Source organism: Spermophilus citellus, assembly GCF_964194105.1.
Source record: "Spermophilus citellus genome assembly, chromosome: 19".
NCBI classification, from domain to species: Eukaryota; Metazoa; Chordata; class Mammalia; order Rodentia; family Sciuridae; genus Spermophilus; species Spermophilus citellus.
Window position 1 is genome coordinate 21,943,366 of NC_138201.1, and position 25,338 is coordinate 21,968,703.

Consider the following 25,338-nt stretch of genomic DNA (forward strand, 5'->3'; position numbering starts at 1 on the left):
AGCCTTCCCCCAGTCGGGGACCGGGGGGAGCAGAGCCGGAGGCCCGTCCCTGGGGGCAGCATCAAGCCCTGGTCTGCACTGGCCCCTGGGCAGGCCGCAGAGGAAGGTCAGCAAAGGCGAAAACCAACACAAGGTTAGGAGGGGGCGGGTCAGCAGGAGGAAGGGCCTTTCAGCCCTGGACCAGACTCAGCAGTCACTAAAGTTCCCGGTCAGGGCCTCGGAGGAGCAGGGAGGGGGTCCCCCACCCCACCAGGCAGCTCCCAGTCCTCGGCCCAGCCAACAAGTGGCCCAGGACTGCCACCTAGTGGGCGCTGCTCAACGTGCAGGACGAGATGAGGCCAGCACCCGGGGAGCCCAGCCCAGGATCCTGCCCCAGGGCTCCAGGAAGGCCCAGGAAGGCTCCCCGGGACTGTCCCGGCTGTGGCACCAACCAAATCTGCCGGGAAGAGTTCCCAGGAACAGGGCAGCATGAACAGCAGGAAGGAGTGAGGTCCGTTTTCATGGTCTTTTTCTGTGTGTGGTACCAGGGGTTGAACCCAGGGGTGCGTAGCCACTGAGCCACGTCCCCAGCCCTTTTTCTTTTTTGAGACAGGGTCTCCCTCCTTAAGTGGCTGAGGCTGGCCTCCATCTTGCGATCCTCCTGCCGCAGCCTCCTGAGCCACTGGGATGACAGGCGTGGGCCGCTGGGCCTGGTCTTCTTGAACATCGAGTTTCTTGAAACGGCTCCTACATCCAAAGCCTGCTCCCAGCCAACAGAGGTTGTGTGGGGCAGGCTCTCTAGTTCCAAAAGGCTGTCCCAGAGTGTCCCCCGCCCTAAACACACAGCTTCTGCGCTCTGGTCTAAAACCTGACGTGAACTCCTTTAGAATAGAAAATACCACCCATGGCCATGGAACAAGCAGATCTTACTGTGCCACAGTGGGTGTCCCTGTGCTGGGCAGGGCGAGGGTCCTGGGAGGGGGAGTCCCAGGACAGAGGGCTGGGCAGACATGATCGACTCTGAAGGGCGCCGTGGCAACGCGGAGACCTGATACGCTCCGAGCGGGACTGCCCGGTGCTCAGGCCACAAGTCCTCACAACAATCCAGGAGGGAGGCCAGATGGGGTCGTGTCCCCGGATACCAGAAGGAACACGGAGACGGAGTGACCTCCTTAAGGAGCGCAGCGAGCGTCCCTGACCCACGCTCTGCCACTGCTTCCCACTCCGGGTGACAGATACGACAAAGACAAGTCAGCGTCCCCCAAGCCCTGGAAGGGTCTGCTGGGGCAGCGAGCCCAGCCAGGGCAGCACCCTGTCTCTAGGGGAGCAGAGGCATAAGAGTCCACAGCTGTGTTCAAACAAGGGCTGCCAGAGGCCAGAGGGGACACCAGTCCCCAGAGGACCCCGCAGGGTCCTGGACCAGAGAAGAAAACACACACCCCCTTCCCCAGTCCTGGTGGACTCCAGAAAAAGAAATCAAGGGCAGGAAACATGAGAAGGCTCCCGACCACCGCGTCTCCCCCACCCCCGGGCCTCAGAGGTCACGAGGGCCATGCTGGGGTCAGCAGTGAGCACCAACCGCCCCGGACAGCTGTGCCTTCCTGCAGAGAGGGGCAGAGGCAGGGCCACAGCAGCGCCCCAGTCCCTGGAGGAATGTCACAGGTTCCTCATTAGCATGGGAGAGCGCCTGCCCACCTGTTGGAAGAGCTCTCCTCATGGTGACAGATGGGGCAGGGCTAATGGGCTGGCTTCAACCAGGACGAGGGAAGTTCAGCCTCATTGCAGAGGGAATTAGCATGAAAGCCCAGTGGGGCTGCTCCCTTCCAGGGAGGGCTGGGAGGAGGCTCAGCATGGGGTCCAGGCACTGCGAGTCTCGGCCCAGAGGTGGCCATGCTCGACCAGGGCCAGACCCCCGCAGGACCTCCTGCACCAGCGGCCAGGCTGCTTGGCCCCGACCTCAGGCCTCATCCTGCTCCAGCTTCTGGGAGGGAGTCCCCAGCTCTGAAGGACTTCCCTCTGATTCCATGTCATCTGCCAGAAAACAATGTCCCTCTGTGAGGTCTGGCCAGGGCCGGCCTTGTGACAGATGGCTGGGAAAGAGTTGCCTGCTTTGCCATGGTCAGCATCTTGACGGAAAATCTTCCAAACAACAGACACATGGCTGAGGTCTCAGTGGGCGCCCAGAGGTCAGCTGCCTGGAAGGCCAGCCGACCATTAGGAAGAAAAAGCCCAACACTGCGTTGCCTCCTGTGCCCTGTGGCTGCTAAATACCGAGAACACAGCAGCCATCCCAACAGCCAAAGATTTTGTAAATGACCCAAGTACAGGTTTGGGGAGAAGACAGGCTCCTGGATGTCCTGTTTGACGTCCTCGGAGGCAGCAGGACAGATGTCCCCAACCAGCACGTAGAAAACAGGAGTCCAGAGAGGCTGAGGCAGGAGGATGGCAAGGTGGAGGCCAGCCTCAGCCACTTAGCAAGGCCCTGAGCCACTCAGCGAGACCCTGTCTCTGAATAAAATATTAAAAAGGGCTGGGGACGGGGCTCAGGGGTGAAGCATCCCTGGGTTCAATCCATGGCATGCCCCCAAAAAAGAAAGAATAGAAAAGGAGCCCAGGACAGAGTCTGAGTCAAGAGTGGAGGTGGGAGTTACTGAGGGGGAAAGTGAAGGCAAAAGAAAACAGGGACACATTTCCAGTTGTCCCCCAAGGGCCACTCTCTGCTCCCCACAATGGGATGGCGCTCCTGCTAGGCCGTACCTCCTAGACAACCCACGCCGTCCACGTGAGGCCCTGCTCTGTCCTCTGAGACCCTAGGTGTCCCCCCACGTCCCCCACGTGAGCCCGGTGCTGCCGGCCTGGCTTTCCAGGGGGAACCAGAGCTGCAAAGAGCTACCCTGGAGGGTGGGCGGGGGAGGCACCTACAGCCCGGCCTCTGGCTCCCTGGTCCCAGCTGTCCTGTGCTCAGTCACGAGAGCTGGGACCAGGGTGAGAAACCTGGGGCCAAAGAACTCAGGCCGAGCCAGGTGCACTGGCGCACGCCTGTCATCCCAGCAGCCCAGGAGGCTGAGGAAGGAGGATGGCAAGTTGGAGGCCAGCCTCAGCCAAAGCAAGGCCCTAAGCAACCCAGTAAGACCCTGCTTCTAAATAAAAAATAAGAAGGGCTGGGGACGGGGCTCAGTGGGTGAGCACCCTGGGTCCAATCCCTGGTGCCAAAAGCAACAACACAGGCTGAGGGGGTGGCTTCCCAGTCCCCAGGCACCTCGGCACACCCTCCCTGAGAGCAGCCAAGTCCTCCTGGGCGACAGAGTGCTGTTCATGCTGCAGTGGATTAAATAAGAAATCCTGCGGTGGCGAAGCCCACTCTCCTAAGCGGGAAGATTAAGGGAGTGCGAGGAGACTTCAGGAGGGGGAGGAGGGGAGCAGGCGGCCCGTCTCCGCCGCGTTCCTCATCAAAGCCCGTCTGCGTCCACGGAGGTTGGCACAATAGGCCATCGAGAGCAGCAGCGGAGAGCGCGGCCGCTCGGCTGCTTGAGATTCCGCCCGGGTGCCGCCGATGGATTCCTATTAATGTCCAGCGGGTGTCGGCGTAGAGATAAGGGCTGACATGGTGTCGGACCAGCCGGCTAGAGAATGGGCCCGTGTTCCACATTGTCTGACACCTGGGCCCCCGGCTGACGAGGCCCCGATGCACTCCTGGCTGTGATCCCTTGGGGGGGGGCGTGAGGGGGCGGGGGTGCCCGGGACTCTGGGACCCAGACCCACCGCAGGAGGAGGACTCGGGCAGGGAAGGTGCGCGGTTAAGCGGCAGAGAGCAGAGGTCCGTGGGCTGGGGGAGGAAGTGGGATGCCCCAGGGCTGGCCCCCTGCAGGTGGCAGAGGGGCACAGGGCTGGGAGAGGCCCTGCAGAGACTTCATCCTGCGTTCTGTCCCCGGGGGCACTGGGCTTTGTGACTTGCGATGAGTCACACACACGTGTGCTTCAGTTGTGCCTGTCACCCTCTGTCACCCTCGCCAACACCAGAGTCTGCAAAGATCTGAGCGCCAGAGTCCCCAGAAGTCCTGCTGAGACAGGCCCGGAGCAGGTGCATGACGGGTGGGGACTGGAGACCCAGCCCTGCTCCTGCAGCCTCACGGCCCAGGGCTCCCGACCACCCTCCAGTCCTGGGTCCCTAAGAGCACGAGTCAGAGGACAGCCGCCACTGGACACTGCACCCCCTCTCCAAGCACAGAGGAGCCCCAGGAACCGGGAGAGGGTGGCCAGGGCCTGAGCAGAGACCGCTGGGCAGTGCAGGCGCCTGGCAGGGAGTCGTGCAGACTGCGGGGGTGTCCAGTGTGCGGTGCGGGTGCAGGGCGGGGCTGGCGCGCCTTCCGCCCAGTAGCACATGCCACGCCAGCCCTCGAAGCATCACAGCATCCCCGACCACTTCAGGGACATCTGTCACGTGACACACGAGGAAACGGAAGCCAGCAGTGGTCAGACCCGTCCAGGGCACAGAGACAGCACCCGGGCAACCTCCAGGGTCCACAAGCTGAGTTCCTCCTAAGCTGCGGGGGCCTGGGGAGGGGGCTCACCGCCAGCACCGCCCCCTCTTCCTGAGTCCCACCACCCCGAGTCCCACGCCCTTCCTTCTTCCTGACTGGAAAACCAGTGTGATCGCTGGAGATGCAGGAGCCATTCTGCTACCATGAGGAGAGGGGCACCAAGAATGGCTGATCAACATGGAAGGAGGACACTGTAGTCCCCACCTTTTGTTTGGGTACTCAAGATTGAACTCAGGGGCACAGAACCACAGAGCCACATCCCCAGCCCTGTTTTGAGTCACTCAGGGCCTCACTAAGTGGCTGAGGCTGGCCTCCGACTTGCGATCCTCCTGCCTCAGCCTCTGGAGCTGCTGGGATGACTGGCGTGTCCCACTGTGCCCAGTTACAGACTAGAGCCCTCCATGCCCAGAGCTACCCTATCTGCCTGGACTCTCTGCCTGGGAGGCCTTGCTCATGAGATAAATCCATCCCACGATTCAAGCCACCGCCAACTGGACTTCCGTGAAGTCGAACCTGCTCCTCACAGCGGTCTTCAGCCCTGGGAGCACGCATCTTGGAGTTCAGACACATGACACAGAGACATGGCTCAGCTACCAGCCAGGACAAGGGGAGATCTGGGCCTCTCCTCCTGCTGGTGTCTGCAGGCTAAACAGCCCTCGCTGGTTCTTCACCTTGGCAGCCGACGACAATGGCGCCTACCCAAGAGGGCAGGCACAATCTGCTTAATGACAGATCTCAACAGTTTTCCACAAAGAGGAAAAGGCAGGACGGTGGCTCCCCAACATTGTGTGAGTGAGTCACATAAAGGCTGAAAATAAGCCACGCTCCTGCCCCGCCCCAGCCCTGGCAGCACCACAGGGGCGACCAGAGGAGCCGGCAGGGCCACCCAGGTCCACTCAGGCAGGAGAGGGGGGACCACACAGGGCCGCAGGGTGGAGCCCCGAGAGTGTGGCTGGAGTAGGGTCAGCAGCCACAGGTGGAGGACGGCTTCAGGCGCGGTGGAGCGGGGCTCCCTCTGCCTGTCCCCCAAGTCCTTGCTGCCAGCACGCGACCGACTCAAACCACAAGGGACAGCCCAGTGCTAAGCCAGGCTTCCCTACAGTTTGAGGCTGACGCGTGGGGACACAGGACCTCGGCTTGCCCTCCGCCAGGCCCCGGCTTCGCATCAGAGCGAATCAGGAAGCCAGGAAGGTGCGGCTGTCGGGCTCTGGTCGCCCCTCGGCTGCGGGGCCTCACTGGGCACCCGGAGGCCAGGCGCCGAGGATGGCAGCTGAGCCTTCTCTCCGACCCCAGCCAGCTGCCTTAGCCCAGCCCTGCGCTCACGGGCGTCTTCAGAGACCCGCCATCTGCTAATTACAAGGAATGACACCAGCAAGGAAACCGCAATCAGCCATGTGCCTTACAGAGTCAGCACTAACGAGGACTTCCAGCCTCCGTCAGCACCCAGCAGAGGTCACCTGAGCCACCACAGCCAGATCTGCAAGGCCACACGAAATGCCTCCGCAGACGTGAGGTGCTGAGGAGGGGGCTCCACACAACCCTAATGAGCCGGCCCATGCTCATCTGTCACCCCTCAGAAATGCGGGGCTCTCTGAACCAGATTCTGAATCAGAGTAGTTCACAAAGCTCCATCTTTCTTTAAAAAGGGGTCTGAAAACTGGGCGCACTGTCATCCCAGCAGCTCAGGAGGCCGAGGCACGAAGATTGCAAGTTGGAGGCCAGCCTCAGCCACTTAGCGAGACCCCAAGCAACTCAGGGAGACCCTGTTTCTCAATAAAATGCAAAATAGGGCTGGGGACGGGGCTCAGGGGTCGAGGGCCCCTGGGGTCAATGCTTGGTACCTTAAAAATAAATAATAAATAAATAAAGGGTCTGTAGGCTCCCTTTTTTCAGAACCAGGGTTCACAACGGCTAGGAAATGCCATTCCCCTTCTCCTTGTTCTACTGGCCACGTGTTCGAGGCCAGCCCCCAGCGCCAGGCCCCTCCCCACCCAACCCCACTGCACCCGTCTTCCCTGCCCACTACCAGGTGACCACCAGGTGCCTGGTGGTGAAAATGCGTGAAACCACTAAGAGCAAACAGAACCTCCCCATCCCAATGTCTTACTGAGGTGGATCAGAGCCACGAGAGCGCCACAGAGAGATGCTGACAGCCCACCCTGCGGTTCTGGGGGACCCAGATGGGAAGGGGTGAGACCAGCCACAGCCTCCTACGGGGCCTGGAGGCCCGAGCTGTCCTTTAGCTTCGGCGTCATGCCTCCCACACTGCATGGACTGCGGTCACTGCCGCGGGGACGTGTGGCTCTGGGCTTCCACACAGTCCAGCCCTGGCCCAGGCCCATGGGGGACACCTGGCAACTCCCAGTCTAATGGCATCACCTCCCAGCTCTGGCAATAGTTTCTTTCTTTTTTTTTTTATCAGTCCCAGGATTGAACCCAGGGGCACTTAACCACAGAGCCCCGTCCCCAGCCCTCTTTATGTTTTATTTAGAGACAGGGTCTCGCTGAGTCGCTGAGGGCCTCGCTAAGTTGCTCAGGCTGGCCTCCACCTTGAGATCCTCCTGCTCAGCCTCCCAAAATGCTGGGAGTAAAGGGCTGTGCCAGTGCGCCTGGTGGGCAGTATATTTTTTCTAACCACCATCCCCTCAAACACCCAGTACAGATTGTTGGAATCCCTCCCCCAGGGAGCGGCAACACAGACAGCTGGTTCTGTCCCCACCATGTCCTTGGCAGAGGAAAAAAGAATACCTGCTTTCCTCAGCTAGGCAGGAGCCACCCCAGGACTGGGGCGCGCAGGATGGGGGACCCTGAGAATCAGCACCTAGTGCACTTTTCAAATGGCCCAGTCCCCTCCCCTGAGGACCAGAGGGAGCCGCACCCCTGGTACCAACACTCCCCGGCCCTCAGGCACCCAGACAGCAAGAGGGGCCAGGAACCACTCAGGTCGGTGGCACATGCTGCAGGGGTTGGGTCTGAGCTCGCTGTACCAGAACTGCACAGGGGGCTGCTTAGAACACAGAGCCCGGGGCACAGAGCCAAAGGCTCCAATCCAGAAGTTTCCAGTGTAAGATCAATTATGTGCATTTTTAAGCAGTTCCCAGTTCCAGGTGAACGGCCAGGTTTCGGGGTAAGCAGAATGGAACACAGAGCAAAGCTGGACAGATGACATGGTCTTCTGAGGGCCAGGCCAAGTTCAAGGGCCCTTTTTCCAGATCAATCCACACCACTGCAAAGCCCCCAAAGCAGCTGGCCACAGAAAGGCATCCCCCGCCCTGGTCCTGGGGGTCGAACCCAAGGGCGCTCTGCCACTCAGCCACACCCCAGCCCTTTATTTTATTTCAGTTTTTGAAGACCGGGTCTCACCAAGCTAAGGCTGGCTTCAAACTTGGGATCTTCCTGCCTCAGTCTCCCAAACGGCTAGAATTTGGAGACTGAAGCCAAGTGCTTCTCTGAGGGGACTCCAGGCCCCCACGCCCCTCAGCCTCTCTCCCTAAAGAACTGGTCAGAGGCTGAATGAATCTTGCTAGCTTCTTGCTTCTTTCCACACCCTGAACATGATGCCCTGATTTGTTTTGAGAACGGGTTCACATTAATCCTGTGTCGTGGAAACATGGCGGAAGAGAAGAATAAATTAGAACCTTCCTGGCAGCAAGCGTTAAGAGTGTGTGCCTCTCCACACAGGGAGGGGACACTGTGGAGATGTATTTCTGCCCACTGCCCCACCAGAGAGGGACATTTCTATTCTGTTGAACACCGATCCACCAAGCAGGGTACCTGTCTGTTCCCTTGGTCAGTCTTGGTAACCACCTGCCAAGGCCTAGATGACCAGTCCTGGCACAGATGCAGGACCCTTGTGCCAACTAGACACCGTGTCTGGTTGCCACAGCCTCCTTCCACCCTCGCTTTGGATAAAATAGATGAGAAATGCATCACAAGTTCTTTCTGGAATGTGTCATCAACTGAAAACACGGTTCAACCAGATTTCCTGAAAACTCAGATATGATTTTCCTTTCTCCAAAACTCATCACGCGACAGAACCAGCGACCAGGGCCAGGTGAAGGGGGAGCCCCGGGGTCTCACGGTGCCTCACGGTGCCCGTTTCAGGACTCAGATTCTCTCAAGGAACAGAATCCACGCCCCCGCCCTGATCTTTGAGCAAAGGTGAATGCAAACAGGGCATGAGGACGACCAGGTGCCTGGTAGACAGCTTCACACCCCATAGGGGCAGAATCCCATGCTGCATGGGACAGACTGTCTGCTGCATGGGAGCATCGTGGTCCCGGACATTGAGAGGAGGAATGGACAGTCATTAGGTGCTGCCCCCTCCATTTCTGCTTTACAGAGGCGACGGAAGGGCAAGTGAAGTGCACTTGGTGCTGTATGGAGCCTCTCACCACGAGGTCCCACAGCATCAAGACGGCCTGGATGTCCACCTGAGCTTCTGAGGGCAGGACCGGGAAGCTCCCACAGAGCCTCCGAAGCCCAGCCTCCGCTGCTTCACTACTGTCCTGTGCCCACGTCCCACCTCACAGCAAGGTCACCTCGCCACGCCCTACCCGCTTTTCCTTCTTTGGTTTCTGCTCCCTTACACCTTCCTCTCTCTACAAACCAACCTTTCTGCTCAGCTCATCAGAACGTTCTTTTTGTTTTACGGAACCAAGCGTGGCCCAGGTCTAGCCCTGAGAAGGAAGCCATGTGGCCACAGGACGACAGAGAAAGGCGGGTGGATGTCAGGGCTACCCCAGGGTAAAAACAATGGGCACTTCAACAGAAATCCAGACTGCAAAAGAGCCATGCAGAAGAATCCGAGCTGACGTCAGGTTCCTGACTTTCCCACGACACCCCCGGGGCTGTCCGGGGCTGTGTCTCCTTTACAGATCAGAAGACCAAGGCCATCAGACCCCACCCTGACGTGGAACCTGACCCCTCGGGAACCAGAGCCACCACGAGGCTTCCACCCGCCAGCTTCCCGACACACCTGGGTATGGAGGCGCAAAATCTGAGACTCCGCAGAGCTGCCTGTCCTGTCCCTCGGGTTCTCTGCCTTCCTGTCAAGTCCAGTCCATGGCACAGCCTGTGATCCAAGAACGGCCTGGGGTTCTGCGTGATCGAGACAGACTACTGGGACACGAGCAGGGCCATTGTGTGGCCCAAAAAACCCGAAATATTTACTGTCTGGCTCTTTACAGGAGGAAAAAAAAAATCAACTTCTGACCCTGACCTAATGGAGAGAGCAAGGACAGGCCACCAGAGTCCCCCAGTCACTAAGATCCTACAGCAAACAGCCATACCACACAGCTCCTCCAAGACATCGGGACACCCCAGCTGGCCAGCGGGGTCCTCCAGAGTGGACAGACCCCGTCCTCGTCCCTGCAGCCTGTGAGAGGCTGACCAGGGCCAGGGAGCTCTTTGCAGTGGGCTCCCAGAGAGCCTCAGAGATGCAAAGCCCTTGCTCTGCTGTGACTGACTTCTGCAGAGTCAGACCCCTGAACTGTCATCCACTCGAGAGGAGGCTGTCACAGCTCCCTGCTTCCAGCCACCAGCAGTGGGCGCCAGCAGTGGACCTGGAGGAAAGACCAAGAGCTGTGGGCACCACCCTCCCACTGGAGGTCTCCCCCCACTGACCACTCCCTGGCCCAAATCTGCTAGCCCCGCAGAGAGGCCACAGTGGCCGCACGGCAGTCCTCGCCCTCCAGGGGTTTATCATCTAACAAGCTGGACCACAAAATGGAGGCAGGGGATGTCAGAAGGAAAGGTCACGACCCCGCTGGACTCATCCTTCTCATCATTTCTGAAAACTTCCACCCCAACCCCTTGAATCCCGCATTTTCTTAACACTGTGATCTCCAGGGTCCAAACTGGTAGGGTGGCCGCTTCCTGGGGTGCCTGAGCCACGAAGGAACCTCAACAATGAGCCAAAGCCCTCTGCCAGCTGGTCAGGGCCTGTGCTCCGGGTGGGAATGGTCACGCCGGGGGCTGGACTCACTGACTCCCTTCTCTAAGCAGAAAGACGGGGCCCGGCTTCCTCATTTGCCACTGAAGACTTCCTAGTGCTGGGCGTTCAGAGACCAAGAGCTGGCTCGCCACCCTGGGTCCCCACGTGTCCATGCACAGGCTCTCTTATCTCTTCAAGAACAAGAAAACCCCTCCCTGAGCTCCTCGTCAGCCTTCCAGAACCTTCCTTCCAGGCCCCTGCCCACGCTGCCTCTCCAGCTCCCTGCGTGAGACACCCGCGGTTCCCCCACGCCTCCGGCCAAACACCCGGTCCTCTCCCACCATCTGGCCTTCGCACGTGGGCACCCTGCGTCTGCGACACCCTCTCTGCTCCCCTCCTCTGGCACACGTGGGCACCCCGTCTGGCAAGCTTCTCTCACTCTTCAACCTCCAGCTCACAGGCCACCTCCCTTCAGAGGAGACAGGAGGTGGCCTCTGTCCGGCTCTAGGCTTCCTGTCCCCAAGGTACAACACCTTCAGCCACATATTGCCACTTCTGAGAATGTTCCACTCTCCTAATAAACACATCTGCTCAAGGACAGAGGCTGCGTCTTATTTATTTCCAGTTATTAGGAAACTAAGCCGGTGCCTGACATAGAGCAGCACCCAGAGAACACACAGATGGTGACAAAGGGACTGCTCACCCCAAAACAAAAGAGATGGAGGTTTCTGCCTCCTGTCAGGCACACTCAATCCTATGTCCCTAATAATACGTGTCAGGAGAGCAACGGGCAAGGTCGTAAATCTTCCTCTTCCCCAGAGCAAAGCCTCTGCCAGGCCTTCATTACTGTATCCACTGGATCGCTGAAGCCCTGTGTGTCAGAGACTCAGAGCGACACAGCGACACCCGGCGTGGCCCTCTCCTGTGTCCACCCTGAGCGTCTGATTTGGATTCCAATCTCCATCAATTCGGAGGGAAACACAAAGCACAGAGGCCCACTGATGGCCCATGGGCTTTGCCAGGAGCAGAACAGGGGCTGGACCAGCCTGAAAGGAACAGGAAACAGGCAGCACACGCGTGCACCCGCACTCACCCCAGTTAATTACTGCTGCGCGAGATGGGAAATGTTAACACTTTTGTCATCAGAAGGTTATAAAAATTATTACCTTTCCTTGTCATTAGTTTTATGAACTTTTCCCAATAATGAGTCAACGATTCGCTCACGCAGAAGCGGATCACAAAATCAATATTGTGAGAGTCGCAGGAAAACAGAGAGGATCTGGGGGCACACGAAATGTCAAACAGCACTCTGTGCCATCAAAGGGGGCTCCTGCAAAGGGGGCGACACGCCTGAGGAGGCCCGAGGAGCAGTGGGCAGCCAGCTCCTCCTGGCAGCAGCCACACGGGGCACAAGGGGGCAGGCTGCCCAGGACAGAAGGACACACTGTGTTCCTCACACCTGCAGACCACTGGCCCTTGGTGCCCTGCACGCAGGCTGCCAGCTGCCGGGCCCCACAGCCTCTGTGTGGAGGTCAGAGGAGGAGGAGAGATGTCTGTGGCGCTCGGTTCGCCTCTCCATCTCGCTCCTTGGTTCTGGAATTCTCTCCGTTGAAAGCACTTGCCAGCCACACCCACCCAACAGAGCCGCTCCCTTTAGAAGTGGCAGCAGTAGCACCCGCCCAGCACTCTAGCCGGCTGCCTCTACAGAACCCAACCTGGCTTCCTGTCTGCTGCTTCTGAGGGCTGAGTGTGACCCTGCCTCCCGCCACCTGCCGCAGCACCGAGCCCTGGGAATCACCTCCAGCGAACTGCAGCCACAAGAGTGGACTGGCGGCCACCAGAGGGTGCCGCGGTCCTTGAGAGGGCAGAGGGCCAAGCAGAAACCCAGGGCCCCTCACAGCCTGCGGGGCGGAGCCCGTGCACCACTCCCACCCTGGCCTTGCACCCGCCTCTGCTCTCACTTGAAACTGAGTCCCTGGGCGGGTGTTACCCGGGCTCAGCCTGGGATCTGTGCCCAGATCTAGCCTCCACAGAGGAAGCTGGGCCCTGGAATCTCAACCCCACCAGGCTCCACACAAGGGAAAACAGGAAAGCCACCAAAGGAAGCCGAGACCCCAACTATGGGGAGAATCGGATGAGGAATGGTCGGATATGCCGGGTGAGCTGGTGCACATCTTTTATCCCAGGGGCTCAGGAGGCCGAGGCAGGAGGATCCCAAATTGGAGGCCAGCCTCAGGCACTTAAAGGGCCTAAGTGCTTAGTGAGATCCTGTCTCTAAATAAAAAATAGGAAGGGCTGGGGACGGGGCCCAGTGGTAGTTCAATTCCCAGTCCAAAAACCAACCAGTCAACCAAACACCTGGGAACGCCCACCTACGCAGTTAAATATGACCAAGTGGAAGGGAGTCACTCTTGTTCAACGAAGGCCATCATCCATCCAGGGATCACGCCTGGGCAGCGGGACTGAGTGAGGAGGAGCCTTATTGTAAAGTCACCCTTCATTTAAAAAAACCCAACACAGCTGCCCCCAGGGTCGTCCAGGTCTCCTCCCGTTTTACCTGTCAGAGGAGAGCTCCTGGCCAGGGACAGTGCCAAGGAGGTGGCGCCCAGCTTGTCTTAGCAGGTGGCAGAGGCCAGCTGTGAATTCCCCTCCACTGTCATTAACACATTCCAGGTGAGAATGCAGCGCTCCGTAGCTGTGACTTTCCCTCTCTAGGTGACTCGTCCTGTTTGGGCCAAACTGATGAAGCCCCCACCTGCAGGACAGGAGTTCTCTGTCCCTGGCTGTCACGCTGCCTGTGGAGGACAGCAGCCTGCCTGCCCTTCAGATGCTGCCCACAGAACCTCTGCAGCCCGTCCTGGCCCAGGCTTCCCCCCACCACTGGCCTCGCAGGAGGCCACTCTAAACAGAGAAGGGGCCACTCCCGTCCCAACAAACTTCTGGGAATCTTCTGCCCAGAATCACTGAGGGCTGTTCCGTGCGTTTGCTCCTGGTCCAACCCAGCTCTTCCCTCCCTGTGCACTCCCAAGCTGCACCCCCTTTCCTGCCACTGAAGTGACTATCACCAATTCAGCCTCTGTCAAAGCTTCTCACTTCAGTCCCTCTCCTCCCCTGGGCTGAAGATGTCGGGAGGGCCGTGGGCCTGGCTGTATCCCCAGGGGGCCCAGGCAACCCAGCATGTCTTCTGCGCCTCCTGCACCTCTGGATGCCGTGCTGTCAAGCCAGACAGTGAAGCTGTGCACCCAGGCAGCATGGCAGGCTCCCCTCCCAGGGCGGGGCCTCCCCCCCTGCCCAGTTGGTGGCACACTGGCGAGGCTGGAGCGCGAGGCCACTGAAGCAGGCGTGACTGAGATCCTGCAGCAGCCTCCCCTCCCCTCTGTCCCAATTCTGTCTGGTCGTCCCCTCTTTTGCAAATGTGAAATGTGACGCTGCAGTCAGCGGGGCGCTCCTCAGCACAGTGGGCTGCAGGAGCTCTGCTGAAGGGCTCTGGGTAAGCCGTCCTTGCTGACGGAGATGTCCGGGTGGGCACAGCCTCCCTCCTGCCGAGGGCTGTCCTGTGGCCCTGTGCCCGCAGGCGGCAGCAGCCTTTACTGGCTCTGAGGACAGTCAGTCTGAGCATGGCCTGGCCCTCAGGGGACAGATGGCACAGGAGGGAAAGTGGCACTGATCCGTGATGACACCAGCGAGTCACAACTGGCCACCCAGGGCTCCTACTGCAGCACACAGATAGAACCCTGGCGGCCTCTGGCGGGTCTGACGTGCAGGAGCAGGAACCCCCCTCCGTGCTTGCCAGGCACCCGCTCAGCCCTGGACACCCACTCTGCCCCTCTGGGCAGGCCCAGTGTGAACAGATTCTGAAGGCATCTGTCCATGTCCTCTCCGCAGGCCCTCAGCCCCCAAGCCTCTGTCCTCACACCCACAACCAGCACTCGACAAGTTTCAGAGAGCCACTGTCAAGTGACCCGGGGCCTTCACGTGGAGGCCTGAGGCCCACGGGGAATGAAAACACGCCACAGGCAGCACCGCACACCAGGGACAGCTGGGGCCCCAGAAGCCAGGTCCCTGATACCCTTCCACGGGGCACAGGCAGTGGGCGGCATCAGCCACCAGCTCCCGACAGACCGGGCTTCCCAGAGGCCCCCAGGAAGGCTACTCACCAGCTGGGCCGACTTGGGCTTCTCGGGGTCAGTGCAGGCCTCCTCCCGGGGCGGGGGCGCCTTCAGGTGCTTGGCGGCGGCCTCGCGCTCCCTCTTCACCACCTGGAACAGCTCCTCCTGGATGGACGCCTGCTCCTGCTGGAACCTGGCCCGGGCGACAGGGCAGGCAGATGTGGGGCAGCACTGGAACCTGGCCCGGGCGACAGGGCAGGCAGCTCTGCATCCTCTGGCTGAGCAGCACTGGGGTCCGGGGGCCACTGGCCAGTCGGGAGAGGAGAGGGCCACGAAACCACACGCCTGTCGTCTCAGCAACACCTCCCTCGGCCACGAAAGACCGGGGCCACTCAGCCAGGACGAAACACAGCAGCCCGGGAGAGGGGCCAGGAGGCGGGGAGAGGGCAGAGATGCAATCCCCGAGACACATGGCTTCCAAGGGAAGGGGCAGGCGGGCAGGCGGGCTAGGGGGCAGCCCGTCCTTTGTTTCAACGTTTAACCCTTCACCTGGACACATGGCCACCCTGGGACCCATCTCTGGGCACTCTGCCTAGTCAACTAACCCTAGAGACAGGGGAAAGTCACAGTGTCCGACGCCCTTAGAAATGTTATTGATTATACTAGAAACAGAAAGCGAGTCACCTAAATGTCCAATAATGGAGGTCAAGTTTAATATACTAAGGTCAAACACCAGCAGGGTCACAGCACCAAAGGGAAAGGCATCCTTTGATTCATTAATATTTTGAGTCTAAAAACTGAGAATTGATAAATAATTGTTGGCAATTATAATGGTTATGAAGTAGGTGTGACCAACAGAAAATAATTATGATAATAAGTGAAAATAGGAAGAGTACTTATGACTTTAGGAAGTAATCCTAAAGACAAGAAGGTCCGTGGAAGGGACACCAAGATATTAATCGTGGTCACACAGAGATAATGAGTCTGTGGGGATTTTTTTTTCATTTTATGTATTTTCTGAATCCTTCCTGAGCACATTTTACTTTAACATTTTAAAAGTGTTTAAAAGTACCAAGGAGGTGGGTTCAGGTTGGTGATTTAGGGTCGGGGAGGATGGACTCCTGGATGTGAGATTGCACCCCAGCTGTGCCAGCGAAGGGCGGACCTACCCAGGGTGACACTAGTCTGCATGAGCCATTGCTCTGGGTCCCCTGATCACACAGAGACCCATGTCCTCTTGGATACTGAAGCTGCGCCGTGTGCTTGGTACGTGTGAAACAGACTGAATCATGACAACGCCCAGGTGAAAGAGGGGTTCTCAGCCCTTCCAGACGCAGTGCCTTTCCCAGGTGACAATTGGCGATCACAGGGTCACGGTGCCAGGCTGTGCTCCAGGACCCGGGGCTTTAAGCACTTCTCCACAAGTCCTCAAGGGAGAGCACAGGTCTGTGTCTAAGGTGCGGCCAGCTCTCAGGAGTAAGGCCTGTGCGGATGGGAGGTGGCTGACACCCTGGGGTCAATCCACCAGGTAGAACCAGGCCTCTCCCTTCTTCTCACACACCCCTGACACATGTGGGGACAGTCGCTTGACTACTTAGTCCTGGCTTTTTAAAATGGATTTTAAGAATTCATTTTTTAAAAATCAGCACTCCCCCATACTCCTTTGGAGCTCCTTTCTTAATTTTTGGGGGGTACTGAGGATTGAACCCAGGAGCACTCCACCCCTGAGCCCCATCCCCAGCCCGATTTTGTATTTCCTTTAGAGACAGGGTCTCCCTGAGTGGCTCAGGGCCTCGCTTTGGCTGAGGCTGGCTATGAGCTTGAGACCCTCCTGCCTCAGCCTCCCAAGCTGCTGGGATGACAGGCCTTGTTTGTTCATCTTTAAACGAGGACCAGTGTCACCTACACCAGAGGACTGTCCTTCGACATGAAGGACCTCCAGAGCTTCAGGCAAGGAAAAGGTTTTCAGGAAGCTCAGCACTGATTGAGAGGACACTCGGGCTCACCTCTTGAGATCCTCCTTCACCTCCGAGGGCTGCTGCTCACCATTGGTGTCGAACTGGGGCAGTTTGGATTCTGCAAAGAGAAGAAAAAAAGGGTCACTGAAGGCTGTGGTCACCTAAGAAAGGGGCTCAGGAGCACAGCCCTGTGGGTGGATGTGCACCCCTGGAACACAGCGCCCAGCAGACAGGTGGACGTGTTCCCACAGAGGACGCCCCCGATGGCCCCCGTGGGCAGAGGAACACATCCTGGACCACCAGGGTGGGCAGCCACACCCACCAAGGGGTCTCTCTGCACTGGGAGGCTGACAGCGCAGAGCTGTCGCAGCAAAGCCACCGAGTACAGCGTCCCAAATCCATCCCCGCTCACTTGACAATGATTTGGAATCTAGGTCACCTCCTAACAAAGGCAGATGTGGCTGACAGTGGCCACTGCTCTGCTTCACAAGGACAGCCCCAGGTCTGGGTTTTGACAAGAGGCCAGGGGGGGCGGGAGGCTCCTGCAGTTTGGTTTCCTGGGGGACCTGCCTTCATTGGATGTCTGCCCCTCTCTGAAATTCAGTTAATTTAACTGCCACTTGAACAGGGCATGGCTCAGCTGTGAGAGTCCCCTGGACGCCCGTGGGGCCAGGCAGGGATGACCAGGGTGGGATGATTAGGTCACGGGTGCTGGGCCTGATCCATCTGTCACTCCATATAATTTGAATGGATCAGGGGCGTGACTGCAGGCCTGGGGCCCATGGTGGGGAGCAGGGAGTCACTGGGGACGGGGCCTGGGGGATGCCATTTGTCCCTGGCTCCTTGCTGTCTGCCTCCTGGATCAGACCAGGTGAACTTCTCCTCCCCTGAGCTATTGTTGTCAGGCAGTTTGGCCACCGTGATGGGAGGGCTGGCTAACCAGCAGCTTTAAGAGGTGGAGCCGCTGGAGTAGGTAGGAGCAGGTGAGGTGCTGGGGGGCCCATGAGGGAGTCAGTGGCTCATGAGGAGAGGGAGAGAACCTGGGCTAGCACCCCTGCTCTGTCTCAACTTCCGCATCACCTCAGAACTACAGGACCGCCTCACCAGGAAGACCCTCACCAAATGCCTTCGACTTCCCAGCCTCCAGAACTGTAAGAAATTAATTTTTTTCTTTATAAATTTCCTAGTCTATGGCATTTAGTTACAGCAACAGAAAACAGACTAATACAATATCCCATTCTACAGGTTTCCAATTCTGAGTGTGGCAAGCACCCCACAGTAACCCTGGTTACACTTGAACCTGCATCACTTCTCGTCATGTTGGGCTCTGTAAGTTGTCACAGCAGGTCTACCTTTCCTGATGGAAATTTATATAATTTATATTCATACTTGAAATATTTTTTTTTTCTGGTACTGGGGATGGAACCCCAGGGCGCTAACCACTGAACAACAGCCCCAGCCCTTTTAGTTTTTATTTGAGACACAGTCTTGCTAAGTTGCTAAGGCAGGCCTCAACTCTGCGGTCCTCCTGCCTCAGCCTCCTGGGCCCCTGGGAGTATTCAGGGATTTTTGAGCAACTGCAATTTAGTGTCTCTGCTGCAGTTCTGTCCCTTCTCCCGTGCCTCAAGTCTTCATCCTTCCCAAACCCTCAGCCAGAGCTCGGCAGCTTTCTGGGGACTTCTCCGGTGCTCTGCCCTCCCTCGCAGAGTCTCACTGCAGCAGTGTCTAGAGCTGCCCAGACGGCTGTGGAAGCAGCAGATAGGGCAAGGAACAGGCGAGGGGCTGCGGCTCCACATGGAGACCTGTCGGGTCCCTGTGAGGGTGCGCTTTCCCAAGTGCCCATGACTTGCACCTTCTCCACCATGACACAGCACGGCACATGGATCAGCCTCAACAGGGGCCACTGTGCGTGCTCCTCAGGACCAGGCCAGGTCATCCAGCGAGAATAAAGACTAAGCACCGTGCGCTGGGGTCTTGTTTTGACATTCATGCTCCCCATTCTGTTGATATCAACAGCTTCACTGAGTTGTAAATTATTTTTGCTTTTGATATAATTTTCCTTTTTTAAAAATTAAAAAACAATCCACGTCCCCGCTGCAGAGAAGGTGGCACTCAGCCACGCTGCTTCCCTGCCTGTAGGAGCCTGCCAACTTCCTGCTCCCTTGGTCGCAGGCATCAGTGAATATTGGTGTCCTCGGTTATTAGCGAAGTTCAAAGTCTCGCCATACATCCAGTCGGCCATTTGTGCACGTTTCCTAATGAGTTCTCTGTTAAGAAAGTCTTTGTGAACTCTTTGGGTGTTCCTAGTACTTGGTTGTGGTAGAAAGCTTCTCGTCACTGAGACCCAAACACCTGATAAGAATGACGTGGCTCACAGAGGTTCAGTCCGTGGTGGGCCGACTCTGTCGCTCTGGACCCAGGTGAGGCAGAGCATCATGACGGAAGGGCCCCAGAGGGAAACTGTGCACACAGGCAGCCAGGAAGCAGGGGGCTGCAGGAAGACGCACCCTTCCCGGGCACAGCCCCAAGGACCCCCTGCTCCAGCCACAGCCCACCTGCCCACAGTTACCACCCAGCCCACCCCAACTAGGAGGGGCTGATGAGGTCACGGTCCTCCTCATCCAATCATTCACTTCCAACATTCCCAGGAGACTTTTAAAGAAGGCGCCTCATAAGCAAATCACAACACCCTCATGCCCAAATTTGACATCTGTCAAATGTCCCCTAGTTTGTCATTTGTTTGGGAGGGATTTGTCCCTCCCCAAATTGCCTCTGATTTCTTCTAGTCAGTTTGCTCCTTTTCTTCTTAATTTAAGGTTTCTTCATGTGATGTAGGACTTAGCAAAATCTCTTTTATTACACTTTTACGGTTTCACGTCTTGTACTCACATCTTTCCTTTTGGCTGACATTATTTGGGGGTATAGTATGAGATAAGAATTTAATTTTAACTTCTTGTTCTAAACTTGTTCTATCACTTAAATAAAGCAAAAGATTAGTTTTAGAAGAGAAAGATATCGTTCTGGGCGCGGTGGCACACTTCTGCGATCCCAGCAACTTGGGAGGCTTAGGTAAGAGGATCAAAATTCAAGATCGACCTCAGCAACTTAGCCAAGACCCTGCCTCAAAATACAGGACTGGGAATGTGGCTCAGTGGCAAAGCACCTGGTGGGGTCCAATCTCTGGTCCCGAAAAGAAACAAAAGTAGTAAAAGACATATTAAACGGGGCCACCTCCAAACTGCCCATTATGCCGAAGCTTCTGCAGCATCAGAGCACACACCTGTCAGGTACGAGTTCCCGGACAGCACGGCGGCAGAGGCAGGGTAAAAGGATGCCGCAGGAGGACAAGAGAGGGACACAAGTCATGACCCTGTTTAGAGTAAGTCCCATCACCATGACAACTCCCTCCACTAAGGACTTATCAGCAAGACAACTCCTGCCTCAGCTTCCCTATTTTAAAAGGACCAATGAGGATCAGGTGGGTAGTCTTCTGATGAGGTCTTCTAAAGTAACCAATGGGGAGGAAATATTCAAATCAGGTATCATAAGGTGACCAATGGGAGCAAAGGGGCCAGGTCTTCACTCCGGTCCACCAGGGGAAGAGACGGCCTCACAGTTCAGCATGTAAGATGGGGTGGGGGGCTCAGGCCTCCCTGCTTGGCCACCCTGCTCTACCCAATGGAGTGCTACTTTCACCTTCACCTGATCTGTGCTCTGCCAGGTACCTGTGTCTTGCTCAGTTCTGCGTTTGGGACACCCAGGAGCTGGACGCCCTGACAGTGTCACACCCATCACTTAACTGCAAAGCATGTTGTCATCGTGAAAGTCAATCACAAGCCATGATTCTTCCTTCTTCTACGGCTAAAACTTAAGATGGAAGTGAATGCTTCCAGCTCAAACGGACATGTGTCGGACTTTGGCAGTTTTTCCTTTTTTCCGTCACTTTCTCCCGCTCACCTGGGAACCCAGCTTATTAAAGCCCCCGGGGTCAGGTTGGATTCCACTCCCACCCACCCCCCTCCATGAGCTATGGATACTGCGCAGTAGTCTTCTGGGTCAAGGATGAAAGTGTCTGGTGGGGTTCTGAGACTCCCCCTGGCCTTTTCAAAAAGATCTCAGGCACTGACCTGCTCTAGGGGGTGCAGGAAGCCCAGGGGCAGAAGCGCAGGGTAGGAGTCCCAGCACTTGGCTCTGCATCCTGGCTTTGAGCATGAAGCTGGGGCTCTCTGACCACTGTGTGGCGGTGTCTGCAGCCTGGTCCCCAAACAACACCCCCACACTTCCCCTCTTGGTACTTTGTATTCCAAATGCAGCAAACTACTTCTCTCTTTTTGGTACCAGGGATTTAACCCAGGGGTGCTCTACCACTGAGCCACACCCTGGCCTTTTTTGTATTTTATTCAGAAGCACAGCCTCACTGAGTTGCTGAGGCTGGCTTTGAACTTGGGAACCTCCTGCCTTAGTCTCCCCAAGCCTCTGGGATTAGTCTTCGCCACTGCCCACAGCTAGCAAACTATTTCTAGAACCCCAAAAGGGCAAGGCTGCGCCACACCTTGGTGTCTCTGTTCCTACTGCCCCTGTCTGTGAATCCCGCTCACCATTAGTCCATCTTCCCAAACGGAGGAAGCCCCTCCCTGCAGCGAGGAGCCTGCTCTGCGCCACCCTGTGGAACAGGCCCCTTTCAAATGCGTGAAACTGCTCTTCTGCATCCTGTACAACTTCCTGATAACTGCTTTTACTTCCTCCTGCTGAGCATGGAGGCTGAGGAGCTGCAACCTGACCCTGAGGGGCACCGAGGGGACCCATGACGGAAACATGTTTCTTTTTTTTTCCTTTCAATAACATTTCTTTATATATTTATTTGTATGTGTGCTGAGGCTGGAACCCAGGGCCTCACACTCTGCCCTGAGCCCCAGCCAGCCCCGTCAGGGGGTTCTGAGGAACCCAGCCTACCTCAGTCTACACGTAGCTTCTGTTTCTATAAATCACAGCTGCTTCTGGGGGACCTACAGAGAAGCCAGCCAGCTGCTCCTCCTCAAATGACACCGAGTTCGTTTCTCTGTTTTCCATCATTTGCCTACTTTTCTAGGTGGGCAGACGGCAGACTCTGGCCAGCCAGGATCCAGCCTGGCCTCAGGGAGGCTCCTCCTGTCCCGTCCCGATTCTCCTTGGGGTCCACAGAGAGGGGTCAGGTCCCCGTGCTGCGTCCTGATTCCCACAACCCCACAGGGAAGGTCAGCAGGGTGGATGGACAACAGCACTTCGAGGCCAGGCGCTGGGCCCTGCTTGGAATGGGGTGCAGCCGTCTGTTGGGGTGTGGCTCCTCCAGCCCATTGACTTTTAAAGGGAAACACCTACTTCTAGGCGACAGACCCAGATTCTCGTGAGCGAGTGTTTACTGAGCAGAATGGCAGGTGCTCCAAGGGCTTTTTAGTTTGTGGTCTGTGAATATGTTTGTACTTAGTACTTTTTTGTGCCTTTGTGTTTGCTACAAGTCGCTATTAACGGGCACAGCAGAGCAGAGCAGGGACAGCACCACCACCAGCCACAGTGGGTTAGTGGACAGAAACTCCTAGGACCCCTCCCCTTATTTGTGACTGAACTCAGGGGCCCTCGACCACCGAGGCCCATCCTCAGCCCTTTCTATATTTTATTTAGAGACAGGGTCTCGCTGGTTGTCTAGGGTCTTGCTTTTGGCTGAGGCTGGCTTTGAACTCATGATCCTCCTGCCTCAGCCTCCCAAGGCACTGGGATGACAGACGTGTGCCACCGCGCCAGGCCCAGCACCCCTCTTAGAAGCCCAAGGGTGAGCCATCCCAAGGACTGGGACAGGATCCCTTGACTTGAGACTTAGGTTGTCGGGTCCGTCATGCCAGGAAAGCCACACTGTCCTGGAACGCAGGAGCAGAGCGGAGTCGCCACGTCCCCCAGAAGCAAGCACGAGCCTCATGGGGAGCGGAATGTGCTGGAACAAACATGCCCTCTGTCACACCTCAGCCCCCTGCCTCCCCAGAACCCCCGCCCCCCATACCTCTCGGAGGGGCTCTGGAGCCGCCTTCTGCAGGGGTGCATGTGCAGTACGGAGGGCTGGGCTGCTGGCAGTCTGAAGGCTGGCGGGGATCCTTCATGCGGTTCACCACATTCTCTGACAGCTGCGAGAATCGAGGAATGGGAGAGGAGACATTGCTATCACAGAAACGTCTGGAAATTAAGGTTCCCATCTATTCGTGCCTCGAATTTCCTCAACACGCGGTTTCCCCAAGGCCCTTTCCAACAGCACAGTTCTCCAAAGCCTCTGCCACTGGTCCCCTGCCCCGCAGACCCACGCCAAGCCCATGTGGATGCCAGGAAACCACACTGTCCCCCCAGGCTCTGTCGCTTCTCTGGCTCTTGTGTCCACACTGTAGTCTTGGCGGCTTGAATCCTTCCTCCCCACTCTGATGGCACTTCTGCTGTCCCTTGGAGCCAGCGCCACCCCCGCCTCCCGCCCTGGCTCATCTCTACCTGTCCAGGCTGCACGGATCTCCCTTAGGGGCAGCCCAGTGTCCCCTTCTCCAGGCGCCCTCCCGGCCACGTGCAGGTGACTGGGGCTTCTTCCTCAGGGGCTGCAGCTCATTCACCCCCATGTCCTCTCCAGGGCCACGCGGCAGAGAATCAAAACGCTTCCCGACTCCCTTCACCAACGTGTTCATTCATTTTCGGGCCAGTGAAACAGGCATGAGGGGGCCATAAACAGTTTACCAAGATGAAACAGCGAGCGAGGGATAAATCCAGGCTAAAGACCCTTAAGAGTTCACTTCAGTAAATATTTATTAAGTGCCTAATGTGCACAAGGCATCATAAAGCACAGTGGAGGGGAAGGCATTAAAAACGACGGTAAGACAAAAGATATGATCAGCAATTCTCCTTCTAGATAGCTAACCAGGAAAAGTACTCCCCTGGGAACACGGAGGCACGTGCCGGGATGTTCACTGTGACATTGGGACGAGAGAAAAAAACAAGAAAACCCTAAACTTCCAAGATAGACAACTGGTTAAAGAAACCAGAGCGCAAAAATTCTATGAAGTGTTAAAAATTCATTAAGAAAGAATGAGCCGGGCACGGTAGTGCGTGCTTGGAATTCTAGCAACTAGGGAGGCTGCGGCAGGAGGATCGCGAGTTTGAGGCTGGCCTCGGCATTTTGGTGAGACCCTCTGCAACCCAGTGAGACCTCAAAACAACAAGGACTGGGGATTCAATGATAAAGCACTCCTGGGTTCAATCCCCAGCCCCCCGAAAAGGAGGCAAGACTTGTATACTGTTATAAAAGGATGTATGGGTCTCCATTTTATAAAAGATATACACAGCTATTAAAAAAAAAAGCAGAAAACACAAATCTAGCTGAGTGTGGTCTATGCATATCCACATTTACAAAGGCAAGTGTGAATTTTCATGTATGTACACAGGCATGAGATTGGGATGTGCTCAGAGCAGGACCCAGGGGGACACCTACCCAAGCTCTCAGGGGGAGGAGGGGCTGCTTAGGTGCGGCTTCACTCTGGGCCCTCTTGGGTCTTTATCCCTTTCTCCCCTCCTTATGTTTGTGTTTTAATTTTTTTACCACCAATATTTCTGTGGTAACTAAACACTATAGAGGTCCTTCTAGTATTTAGGATGTAAACAAACCAAATAGCTAATTAATGATACAGAACAAGACTAAACCTAACGTGTACATCAATAAAGAGAATATGGTGCTAGGAAATGGATCCATACATAAACAATCCCCTGATTTTCAATAAGATCCTGCTGTGGCCTGGATAGGGCTTGAGTTCGTCTCCTGGGGCTCGAGTGTTGGAAGTTGGGTCCTGGGGCTGGGGATGTGGCTCAAGCGGTAGCGCGCTGGCCTGGCATGCGTGTGGCCCGGGTTCGATCCTCAGCACCACATACCAACAAAGATGTTGTGTCTGCCGAGAACTAAAAAATAAATATTAAAAATTCTCTCTCTCTCCCCTCTCTCTTAAAAAAAAAAAAAAAAAAAAAAAAAAAAAAAAAAAAAAGGAAGTCGGGGCCTCAGCTCAGTGCTATTACAGGAGATGAGACCCTGAAGAGGTGGTGACTGGTGGGAGTTGGTACTGACCCCTCCCCCGCCATCAGAATGCCATCAGCCATGAGGTGACACAGCCAAGAGAATTCAGTGGGTAAAGAACAGCCTCTTTAATTAATGGTGTGGGGACAACTTCCTACTCCAAAGAGTAAAGTTGGACCCACACCTTCCACCAGCCACAAAAACCAACTCAAGATAGTTCAGCGACCTAAAAGTAAGAGCTAAAATGACGACTCTTCCCAGGAGACGGGGGTAAGCCTTGAAGACTTCATCGAGGTCACCTTAAAAACGACCCCAAAGGTAAAAGCAAACTTCACCCAAGTGTCAAGGTTTGCTTATCCAAAGACACAACCAAGCACCTAAAAAGATAACCCGTGGGATGGGAGAAAATATTTGCAAATCAAATACCTGAAGAGGAATTTTATCTTGAATATACCTAAAAATTCACACAACTCATGATAAAGAAAAAAGAAAAGGAAAAAACCCTCTAATTTTAAAAAATGGGTGCTGTGGTGGACTGGATAAGTTTCCCCAAAGGGAAGGCTTTGGGCCTGGGTCAGCATGACCAGGAGATGACAGACCTTTGAGGGGGCAGCAGGAGGTCCTTAGGTCAGGGACTCTACCCTTAAGGGGGACTGCAGGATCCCAAGCTCCTCTTCTTCCTCTTTGCTTCCTGGCTTATGACAGGAACCATCTGCCCCACCACATGCCCCCACCATAAGGTGACACCCTT

At 56.4% G+C, this 25,338-nt stretch overlaps 1 protein-coding gene across 1 annotated transcript in view; it reads right to left on the reverse strand.

Moving 5' to 3' along the window:
• Positions 1–25,338, reverse strand: part of CHCHD6 (coiled-coil-helix-coiled-coil-helix domain containing 6) — a 180,168-nt gene that overhangs the window by 136,544 nt on the left and 18,286 nt on the right. Inside the window, exons 2-4 of the mRNA XM_081276335.1 lie at positions 22,554–22,674; positions 16,571–16,640; positions 14,613–14,757 (exon numbers count right to left, since the gene is read on the reverse strand). Of these exons, the coding sequence (XP_081132461.1) occupies positions 14,613–14,757; positions 16,571–16,640; positions 22,554–22,674 (336 nt within the window). The remainder of the gene's footprint in view (positions 1–14,612; positions 14,758–16,570; positions 16,641–22,553; positions 22,675–25,338) is intronic.